At 41.2% G+C, this 12,034-nt stretch overlaps 1 protein-coding gene across 1 annotated transcript in view; it reads left to right on the forward strand.

The window, feature by feature from the left end:
* CCDC158 (coiled-coil domain containing 158) overlaps positions 1-12,034 on the forward strand; it is an 83,906-nt gene that overhangs the window by 45,687 nt on the left and 26,185 nt on the right. The window contains exons 15-19 of the mRNA XM_081100991.1: positions 2,495-2,607; positions 5,054-5,212; positions 10,075-10,116; positions 10,532-10,624; positions 11,683-11,802. Of these exons, the coding sequence (XP_080957117.1) occupies positions 2,495-2,607; positions 5,054-5,212; positions 10,075-10,116; positions 10,532-10,624; positions 11,683-11,802 (527 nt within the window). The remainder of the gene's footprint in view (positions 1-2,494; positions 2,608-5,053; positions 5,213-10,074; positions 10,117-10,531; positions 10,625-11,682; positions 11,803-12,034) is intronic.

Consider the following 12,034-nt stretch of genomic DNA (forward strand, 5'->3'; position numbering starts at 1 on the left):
TCCAGGAAGCGCAGAGAACCCCAAACAAAAGGAATCCAAAGAGGACCACACCAAGACACATCATAATTAAAATGCCAAGAGCAAAAGATAAAGAGAGAATCTTAAAAGCAGCAAGAGAAAGACAGTTACCTACAAGGGAGTACCCATTCGACTGTCAGCTGATTTCTCAACAGAAACCATGCAGGCCAGAAGAGAGTGGCAAGAAATATTCAAAGAGATGAATAGCAAGAACCTGCAACCAAGATTACTTTATCCAGCAAAGCTATCATTCAGAATGGAAGGTCAGATAAAGAGCTTCACGGATAAGAAAAAGCTAAAGGAGTTCATCACCACCAAACCAGCATTATATGAAATGCTGAAAGGTATTCTTTAAGAAGAGGAAGAAGAAAAAGGAACTCTTACCATTTGCCACAGCATGGATGGAACTGGAGAGTGGATAAATACCACAGGATCTCACTCATTTGTGGAATATAATGAACAACATAAACTGATGAACAAGGACTGACCCAGAGACGGAGAGGCATTGATTGGACTGTCGGGCCTTGGAGGGAAGGTAGGGGAGGGTGGGGGCAAGGGGGAAAGATCAACCAAAGGACTTATATGCAAGCATATAGGCCTAACCAATGGACACGGACAACGGGGGGGAACTATTGAAAGAATAATGAATTCCAGGCACATAACAATAACCATGGGAATGAAAATGAATGGTTTGTGATAGCACTGGAATCTTTTAAAAGATCACTAACAGTAGATGTCTTATGTGGTATTTGAAATATGAATTCCTAGAAAAATTATTTTAGTAAAAATATTATATATATTATTTATTATATAACTATATATTTTATGTATGTATTTCCTGTATGTGTAAGTATGAATTTGGTCAGTATTATTTACCATCATTGGAGATATGGCAAATTATAATGGTCAATGAAATTAATACCAGTAACAAGGAAATCGCAAAATATTATCTACACTAATAAAAGAGAAAAATGGTAATTGGCGTATGACGATACCCTTTTCATTGGCTAATCAGGGCTATATGCAAATTAACTGCCAACTAAGATTGCCAGTTAACTGCCAACAAGATGGCGATTAATTTGCATATGTAGGCACAATGCAGGGAGGCGAAAGGGAAAGCAGGAAGAAGCCCCCTGTCACTGACAGTGATCGGAAACCCAGGGGGGAGCTAAGAGGTGGGGGGCAGGGCAAAGGTGGCCCTGGGGGCGCCTTTGCCCTGCCCCCCAGCCATGATCGGAGAATCAGGCACCTTTGCCGCCCTGGCCAGTGATAGCAGGAAGTAGGGGTGGAGCCAGCGATGGGAGCTGGGCACGGTCGAAGCTGACAGTCCCGGGAGCTAGGGGTCCCTTGCCTGGGCCTAAAGCGGAGCCCACAATCGTGGGGCCGCTGCAGCTGCGGGTCCCCACTGCCCGGGCCGGACGCCTAGGCCAGAGGCATTAGGCCTGGGCAGGGGCAGAGCCTGCAACCACGGGGAGCTGGGGGTCCCCTGCCCAGGCCTGACACCTCTGCCGGAGGCCTCAGGCCTGGTCAAGGGGCTGATCCGGTGACTGGTGATCGGAGGGTGACGGGGGTCTACGCCTCTGGCCGAGGCATCAGGCCTGGGCAAGGGGCAGAGCCAGCAATCAGAGGGATCTGGGGGTCTCCTGCCCAGGCCTGATGCCTGGGCCAGAGGCATCAGGCCTGGGCTGGAGGCAGAACCAGTGATGGGGGGAAATGAGGGTCCCCTGCCCAGGCCTGACGCGTCAGAGGCGTCAGGCCTGGGCAAGGGGCCGATCCTGCGATTGGAGGGTGATGGGGGTCAACGCCTGAGGGCTCCCAGTATGTGAGGGGGGCAGGCTGGGCTGAGGGACACCCCTTCCCCCGCCCCCCCCACACACACCCAGTGCACGAATTTCATGCACCGGGCCCCTAGTATATTATATAATCCTATCTAATAAAAGGGTAATATGCAAATAACCATCACTATGTCACAAAGATGGCGCACCCAGTCCTCTCAGCCCCGCCGGAGTCCCCCAGTCCTGAGGGGGTGGCTGCTGAGAGCAGGCAGCCTGAGCGTTCTGGCGGAATGCTTGCTTCATCACCGTGGCGATGAGGCAAACATTCCACCCGGCCGTGGAGGGCCTCTGGGCAGTGGGCACGGGGGTTGGGGGGAACGCTTGCATTGTCACCCTGGCGATGAAGCAAGCGTTTCATGCCCGGCCGCGGATGGGCCTCTGGACAGCGGGCACAGAGTGGCCAGACCCCGCAGAGAGCTACTGGCGCATGGATTCGTGTGCAGGGCTACTAGTATATATAGAAATATATATATATGGTTTAAAACCTTCAAGTAATTGCTGAAAATTGTTATATCTCAATGTTGTGAAACTGTCCAGGTGCCTTGGCAAATCTTACTTGTCACCTTCCCATAATGCTTAACCTTCTCATTATAGTAGCCTCTCAAAATTTACAAACTTAAGACAGTTTTCTTTTTTCCCAGCTATGAAAGTGGCCATGGGGATGCAAAAGCAAATCACAGCTAAAAGAGGTCAGATAGATGCCCTTCAGAGCAAGATACAATTTTTGGAAGAGGCAATGACAAATGCAAATAAGGTAAGTCTCTGCCCTGGGAGTGGGGGAAGCCAACATGTCCTCTCATTCATGTACTAGAAAACAAGAGTAAGACAGAGCAGAGATTAAAAAGTACAGTGGAGAAGAGGAAAGAGGTTACTTCTGACTGAGAAAATGAGGGAAAGGTTCCTGAAGGAACATTTGAGCCAGATCTCAAAGGAGATAGTTAAGTGCAGGAAATGGGCAAAGGACATTCCTGGTAGAGACAGGAATGATTATAAACAAAGCACCATTTTGTTGTAATGCGGCATGTGTTCCTAAAATTACTGTGCTATACAAACTGGCGATAAAAACCACAGTGCTTATGGAAGCAATGGGGTGAGAAGCACCACACTGACAAATTTAATCAGTGACACACAAAAACAGGAACCTAATGAGAACAGTAGCACAGTATTACACATATTCAATAGTAATACATAAATACTACAGCAGCCATGGCCCCTTTCCTTAAAAAATACCAGAAGTTTCCTTGTGGAAGTGTGCATTAGAGGGTAGCAGCTTGTGAGTTACTATGAAGGGGTAGAAGGTAGCTTTTCTGTAATACCAGATGTGCTTGTATGTGGTTCAAAACACAAAGTAAACTGAGGTAGCTAACAGATAGTTGTTTGAATAGTGCATGTATGCTTTTTGTATATCCCTATGCAGATTTGTTTAGCTGGGTGCAGTTTTCTGTATTGATCTAATATTTCTCATAAATGAAACTTCACATAAGTAAATGTGAAATTTGTGTTATGCTCAAATGTTCCCTGATAATACCACACTTTGGAACAAATTTGCATTTTAAAAAAAAATTTAAATATATTTTATTGATTTTTTACAGAGAAGAAGGGAGAGGGATAGAGAGTTAGAAACATCGATGAGAGAGAAACATCGATCAGCTGCCTCCTGCACACTCCCTACTGGGGATGTGCCCACAACCAAGGTACATGCCCTTGACCGGAATCAAACCCAGGACCCCTCACTGCACAGGCCAGCACTCTGTCCACTGAGCAAAACCAGTCAAGGCACAAATTTGCATTTTTAACAGAAGAGTTAGAACTGACTGTAATGGAGGTGAGAATATCAAGAGCATAAGTAGAAAATAATGAGTGCAACTCAAGTGATTGTTTCCCCCCTACCTAAAATGAGCTGTTGAAATACTTTTTCAGAATGAGGCTCGATTGATATGATTATGCGATTTTTGTCTCTCAGTTTATGTGATGTATCACATTTATTGATTTGCAGATATTGTACCAGCCTTGCATCCCCAGAATAAATCCCACTTGGTCATGGTGTATGATCATTCTAATGTAATGCTGGATCCCATTTGCTAGGATTTTGTTGAGCATTTTAGCATCTATGTTCATCAGGGATATTGGCTGTAATTCTTTCTTTGTAGTGTCTTAACTGGTTTGGGGATTAGGGTAATACTGGCTTCATAGAAAGAGCTTGGAAATGTGCCTTCCTCTTGAATTTTTTGAAATAGTCTGAGGAGGATCGGTTTTAGTTCTTCTTTGAATGTTTGGTAGAATTCCCCTGTGAAGCCATGGGGACCAGGTCTTTTGTTTGGTGAAAGTTTTTTTTTATTACTGCTTCAATTTTATCAGTAGTTATTTGCCTATTCAGGTTTTTTTTATTCTTCCTGATTGAGTTTTGGAAGATTGTATTTTTCTAGGAATGTATGTATTTCGTCTAGGTCAGTGGTCGGCAAACTCATTAGTCAACAGAGCCAAATATCAACAGTACGACGATTGAAATTTCTTTTGAGAGCCAAATTTTTTAAACTTAAACTATATAGGTAAGTACATTGTTATTAACTTAATTAGGGTACTCCTAAGGCTTAGGAAGAGCCACACTCAAGGGGCCAAAGAGCCGCATGTGGCTCGCGAGCCGCAGTTCGCCGACCACGGGTCTAGGTTGTCCAGTTTGTTGGAGTAGAGTTAGTTGTAGTATTTTTTTTACAATCCTTTGTATGTCTATGGGGTCGGTTGTTACTTCACCGCCTTCATTTCTGATTGTGTTTATTTGAGTCCTCTCTCTTTGTTTCTTGGTGAGCCTGGCTAGAGGTTCATCAATCTTGTTTATCCTTTCAAAGAACCAGCTCTTGGTTTTATTGATCTTTTGGGGGTTTTTGTTGTTGGTTTTTTGGCCTCTATGGTGTTTATTTCTGCTCTGATCCCTATTATTTCCTTCCTTTTGCTTACTCTGGGCTTTTCTTGTTGCTCTCTTTCTAATTCTTTAAGTTGTCAGGTAGATAATTTATTGCCATTTTTCTTCTTATTTGTTGGGGAAGGCCCTTAGAGCTATGAACTTTCCTCTCAGGACTGTGTCCCATAGATTTTGGATTATTGTGTTTTCATTGTCAGTTGTTTCTAGTTTTATATTTTCATCACATCTCAGCATCTACATCAGTATATTATTGCTGATATTTTTCTGCTCTTAATTGTAGGAAAAGCATTTTCTAAAAGAAGAAAAGAATAAATTAAGCCAGGAATTGACTACTGTTGCAACAGAGAAAAATAAGATGGCTGGAGAACTAGAAGTCCTGAGGTCTCAGGAACATCGTTTAAAAGAAAAGGTTGCAAATATGGAAGTTGCCCTTGATAAGGTAGTTATTAACTAAATACATAAAGTCATTATCGACTAAGTAGCTATTAACTAAGTAGAATTATTCTGAATGAACACTCCATGCTGATAGGAACCAAATCTGTATTCTAGCTCAATCACCTAGCAAACTGAAAGGGGAAAAAAAGAACATCCTATAGAGAAGACTCTTCTGAGGTTTAAGAATACAGTTATAGAGTGACTCAGCCTCCCCATCCAGAGACACATTTGTTGTGAGGGCAGTACATCAGCCACAAGGAACAACATTTCACAGACAAGTTAAATTGGCATTCAAGAGCAAGGCACCTGGCTTCGAATTCAGCATGATGGAATAGGCAGATCCTGAGCTCCCCTCCTCTCACTGATACCAAAACTACAACTGCGTATGACACAGCTATCTCTGAGAACAACCAAGACTAGCAGAACAGATTTTCTACAATTAAGGATATAAAGAGAAAGCCACATTGAATTGGGGAGGAGGGGTAGAGACTAAGTCTAATCAGGACCTGCCATAACCCCCACTCCCCATACAGTGACTTACAAGTGGGAGGGATATTACAACTGCAGAGGTCATCCCCAAAGAGTGAGGGGGTCTGAATAGCCTGCGAGACCTGCACCAGAAAGAGGAGTTCCTATAACATCTGGCTTTGAAAACTGTCAGGGCTTACATCTGGGAAAGACAAGAAACCCAGGTTGTGCTCTTTCTGAGTCCCTGCACAGAGGTAACAGTTTGAAAAGCGCCTAGGTCATACATGAAGGTGGTACATTGACTAATTTGAGGGTGTGTGCTGAAGGGACAGGGATCTGTTGGATCTCCTGAGTCAGAGGTACTGGCAAGTGCCATTTTCCCTCCCTTTCTAACCTACCTAGTCTGACACTGGCAGGCGTCATTTCTGCCGCTCTCCATTAACCTTACTAACACTGTTCACCCCTCCCTGTCATTTCCCTGAGGACCCACCCAGGCTAGCACCCCTCCAAAGTGGGCAGCCTCAGTCAGTGTGTCTGCAACAGTATGGTTGGGTCTTGCGGCCAACCACACCAAAGGCTGCCCATACATAAGTGAGCCTGCAACAATTGTGGCCAGGTCTCAGAGCCAGTTGGCCCAGGACCAGCCTTGCCTATCAGTGTGTCCATAGAAGTTGTGGCCCAATCACAATAGGAGGCCACACTAGTCCACCCAGGGAACACCTCTGGAGCAACTGGCTCTGATGACAAGGAGGATTCCACCACTAAGCCCCACTGGACACCTTTTAAATAAGGCCACTTTTTTAAGACCATGAGGTTTAGCTGAGCCACCTAATACATAGAAACAAACAGGCAAAATGAGGAGAAAAAAGAATATGTTCTAAAAAAAAAGACAAAACCCCAGAAAAAGAACTAAGTGAGGTATGCTGTCTACTGTATAAAGAATTCAAAGTAATCATCACAAAGATGTTCATCAAACTCTGCAGACAAGTGGATAAATTCATTGAGAACTTTAACAATGATATCAAAATTATAAAAAGGACCTATTAGAACTGAAGACTATAACAAATGAAATATACACTGGAGGGAATCAGCAGCAGATAGATGATGCAGAAGAATGGAGCAGCAATCAGGAAGACAGACTAGTGGAAATGACCCTATTGGAAAATCAAAAAGAGAAAATAATTAAAAACAATGAGGATATGCTGGGGTCCCACCCCAGCAGGTCCAGGGGTCCCCAAAGGTGTGGACGGAATTGGCGAAGAAGGAATGACATGGAGACAGCGTTCAGTTGATCAGCAGCCTAGCCAGGATCTCTAGCCAAGTTCTGGTCAGGATCTCCAGCGAAGTTCTGGTCAGGATCTCCAGCGAAGTTCTGGTTAGGATCTCCAGCCAGGTTCGGTGTCCATGTTCTCTTGCTAGGTTCTCCAGCCAGGTTCTCCAGGTTCTCCAGCCAGGTTCTGTAGCCATGTTCCCTCGCTAGGTTCTCCAGCCAGGTTCTGTCCAGGTTCTCCAGCCAGGTTCAGTCACCAGGTTCTAGTCAGATTCTCTTGCCATGTTCTATCCAGGTTCTGTAGCCAGGTTCTGTCTCTAGGTTCTTCATCCAGGTTCTCTTGCTAGGTTCTGTCTCTAGGTTTTGTGGCTAGTTTCTGTCCAGGATCTTTTGCCATGTTCTCTCGCTAGGTTCTGTCTCTAGGTTCTGTCTCCAGTTTCTGTCCAGGATCTTTTGCCATGTTCTCTCCAGCAAAGTTCTTCTGTCTCTAGGTTCTGTGTCTAGGTTCTGTGTCTAGGTTCTGTGTCCTGTTGTCTTGTTACATCTGTATTTATATCAGTTGATTCCAATCCTATCAATCTCTATTCCAAAGGTTAGGACGTTTCTTATCTCCATTCCAGGGAGTAAAGATTATGTAGCTTAAGCATGATTGTTTGTAGTTAAAGTGATTAATTACCCGCCTGGCACTTAGTTAAGGGGTTTTATTCCCTCCCTAACTTCAGGGGAAAATCCCTACCTGGGGAAACAACCTTTCTCAGAGAGGTGACCTTGGTTAAAACACATAGTGCCAAGAAGGTGAGCAAACATATTAAGAACAGTATGCCATATATGCCAGGTCCCTTGAAACAGCAAGCATGGACCGGCTCCCGGCAAGGATAGCATAAGGAGCCTTTGGGACAACATCAAGCATACTAACATTCAAATCATGGGGGTCTGAGAAGAAGAAGAAGAAAGCAAGAGGAAAAACCTATTTAAAGAAATAATGACTGAAAATGTCCCTAATCTGGTGAAGAAAATGGACATCCAAGTCCAAGAAGCACAGATAGTTCCAAAGAAGATTAACTCAAAGAGACCCATAGCAAGACACATTATAATTAAATTGTTAAAAGTTAAAGATAGCCCTAACTGCTTTGGCTCAGTGGATAGAGCATCAGCCTGCAAACCGAAAGGTCCCAGGTTCGATTCCGGTGAAGGGCATGTACCTTGGTTGTGGGCACATCCCCAGTAGGGGCTATGCAGGGAATAGCTGATCAATGTTTCTCTCTCATCGATGTTTCTCTCTGTCCCTCTCCCTTCCTCTCTGATAAAACCAATAAAAGATATTTTTAAAAAAAGTTAAAGAATCTTAAAAGCAGCAAGAGAGAAAAACAACTAGTTACATACAAGGGAATATTCATAAGACTGTTAGCTGACTTTTCAACAGAAATGTTGCAGGCCAGAAGGGAGTGGCACAATATATTCAACATGATGAAAGGAGAAAACTTAACAGCCAAGAACACTCTACCCAGTAAGGTTATCATTCAGAATTGAAGGAGAGATCAAGATTAAAAGCTTTTGCACAGCAAAAGAAACCATCAATAAAATGAAAAAGGAACCACCAAATGGCAGAAGATATTTGCCAATGATACATAAGATAAGGGATTAATTTCCAACATATATATAAAGAACCTATACAGCTCAACACCAGGAAGACAATACAATTTAAAAATGAGCCAAGGACCTGAATAGACACTTCTCCAAAGAGGACATACTGATGGCCAGTAGATATATGAAAAAATGCTTAACATCACTAATCATCAGAGAGAGGCAAATTAAAACAATGCAGAATGGCTGTCATCAATAAATCAACAAACAACAAGTGCTGGCAAGGACGTGGAGAGAGAAGAAATTTAGTGCACTGCTGGTGGGAATGCAGACTGGTTCAACCACTGTGGAAAATTCCTCAAAAAATGAAAAATTGAACTACCTTTTGATCCAGTGACCCTACTTTGGAGAATATATCCTAAGAAACCCAAAACACTAAATCAAAATATATATGCAACTCTATATTCACTGCAACATTACTTACAATAGCCAAGGTATGGAAGCAACCTAGGTGTTCATCAATGGATAAAGAAGTGGATACATTACTCAGCCATGAAAAATAATGAAATTTTGCCATTTGTGACAGCATGGATAGATCTAGTGGGTATTATGCTAAGTGAAATAAGCCAGAGAAAGACAAATACTGTGTCATTTCACTTTTGTGTGGAATAAAAAAACTAAACAAATGAACAAACAAAATAAACAGACTCATAAATACAGAAAAACTGATAGTTGCTCGAGTTTTGGGTGGTGGGGGTATGGGCAAAAATCTGAAGGGGATTAAGAGGTACAAACTATAGTTTTAACATAAATAAGTCACAGGAATGGAAATTACAGCATAGGGAATACAGTCAATAATATTACAATAACTTTGTACAGTGACAGATGGATAGTGAACCTTTTGTGGTGATCACTTGGTAAGGTGTATACATGTAAAATCTCACTATGTTGTACACCTGAAACTAATATAATATTGTATGCCAACTATACTTTAATTAAAAAGAGCTTTACATTCCAGGAAAAAAGAATACAGTTATAATGTGTACTTTTTACAAAATTATCTCTTTCTAGGCTAGCACAATCATAGAAGTAAGGTATAAGATGTAAGATACTCCTAGTGTCCTTAGTGAACTGAATAAATAAACTGTCTCCAATCTAACCACCAAAGAATGACTTGAACACTAGGTAGAAAACAGTCTGTTAATATAATGTCAATAAAATGAGAAAGTAATGCTAATATCTGGCACTTTGTGGGTTCCAAATGATGGAAGTAGAAAACTCAACTTAAAGGAAAAGGATCTATGACACTATTAATAATTTTCCTGTCACCTGAGAATACTGGAAGGCTAAAAATTTACCCAAACTAGTCCTTGATTCTTAATAAATCAGAGCCTTTATGGTTAGATAAAATGATATGTGATCTTTTCGTCTCTGCCAACTTTGATCTTAAAAACATGATCTATTGATTCAATGAATTTCAGTTGTGGTTATTTTATGTGAATTTTTTTCACATTGCTAAAGTCATTTTCTCATTTTATTCTTAGTGCATTCATTTTTTGGAGTGTCCTCCACATACTAAATGCTATGTAAGTGCTGGGGATACAGAGGAGAAAGACATGGCCTCCAGTTCTCTGTTACTGGATAAAACAGATAAAAAGATAAAATACAGTGTGCTAAGAGTGGGGATGTTGCCTTAAAGAGATGGCAGCTCTGCATTTATAGGTTAACTAGAGGCCTGGTGCATGGATTCGTGCACATTGGAAGGAAATTAATTAGAAGAAATATTTTAGAGGCTGGGGAGGGGCCACGGGAGGTCTCCAGGGCAGGTCCAGCCCATCTCACCCAGTCCCAGTCAGAATGTCTGCCCCCTGGTGGTCAGTGTGCATCATAGCAACTGGTCGAATGGTCGAATGAATGGTCACTTAGCATATTAGGCTTTTATTATAATGGATAACATAAAATTTCATGGAGGATAAACTTTATGTGGTTGCTTGATTGTAGGCATCTTTGCAGTTTGCAGAATGTCAAGATATAATACAACGTCAGGAGCAAGAATCTGTGCGCCTGAAACTTCAACACACTCTGGATGTAAAAGTAAGGTCTTTTTTTTTTTTTCATCATAAATAGTAGGGTAAGCAAAATAATGCCTTTGTTTGATATACTTATATTTTGTTTATTACCTTAGATACATTATAGGACTGGTCCTACAATCCAGGATGTAAATGACATAATATGCAGAGAATTTTAAATTGAGAAAAATTTCATTTAAAATATATAGCTAGTTATGACATTTTTAATTATTAGATTTTAGATTTATGTAGACCAGATGAATGAAAATGTTTTCTTCACTATTTGATGTTTTCTCTGGGGAAAACAAACATGAAATATTTAGTGGGATTAATGTTAATATTTATGTGCACTTTCAACATTATCTGATACTGGCAATTATAAAACCTATACAAACCTTGTTACATGCTATACCTCCCTTTTTCATATATAGTAACAAATTGAAGCATCATGCTTGATGTTAAGCTCATAATAAATGGGGAAACATAAAAGTGGCTGCCATGGCGATACCTGAGGGAGAGTTTGCATACAGAAGAGTCAAGCAAGTGCAAAGGCCCAGAGTGCAAGTGTGTTTGGCCTGTTTGGAGAATAGCAACAATGATGTAATGATCATGCCTAGGACGTTGCTCTTTAAAAACAGTACATTTTCCACTGACATATCTGTCTATTTTCTAAGTATATTTTCAAGTTGTAGACATACTTTAAAGTCTCAGGAGTGGATACTTTCACAGCTAGAACACTCCCGCTGTAGAGGATCTTTCTCAATATTATACCAACACTAGTGTGGAGTCTTTGGCAAAATTTGGGAACCAATATAGTGGCATAACATGCTAGGTGTGTCTTCATATCTGGAAAGCTTTTATGAATCAGAAATGTGAAGGCATTTCCCTAAGCACATGCTTAGTCTTCAAAGGGTAAGTAACTTAGATACCCAGAATCATCTTGCTTAATGTAGTACTTTGGTTTATAACTTTGTAGAAGTTCAACATGTAAGACTGAAATTATGTTTGAAAAAAATCCATTTTGACTTCACAGTTCAAATTGTAGTTGACAATTATTTTGTTCACATTGATGTTGTTTCCCAGGAACTTCAGGGCCCTGGATACACCTCAAATCCTTCTGTAAAACCACGTCTTCTGAAGTCCTCTGCCCGTCCTCACTCTAATATGCCGTCTACCCAGTCTACAGCTAGCTTCCTATCTCATGTAAGGACTAGTCCTACAATCCATGATGCAAATGACATAATATATAGAGAAATTTAAATTGAGAAGAATTTCATGTAAAACTATATCTATAGTTATGATATTTTTAATTATTAGATTTTAGATTTATGTAGTCCAGATGAATGAAAATGTTTTCTTCACTATTTAATGCTTTCTCTGGGAAAAATAAATATGAAGTAGTCAGTGGGATTCATTTTAACAATAATTGTTAAAG

This window comes from Myotis nattereri, assembly GCF_964212035.1.
Source record: "Myotis nattereri genome assembly, chromosome: 1".
Taxonomy (NCBI): Eukaryota; Metazoa; Chordata; class Mammalia; order Chiroptera; family Vespertilionidae; genus Myotis; species Myotis nattereri.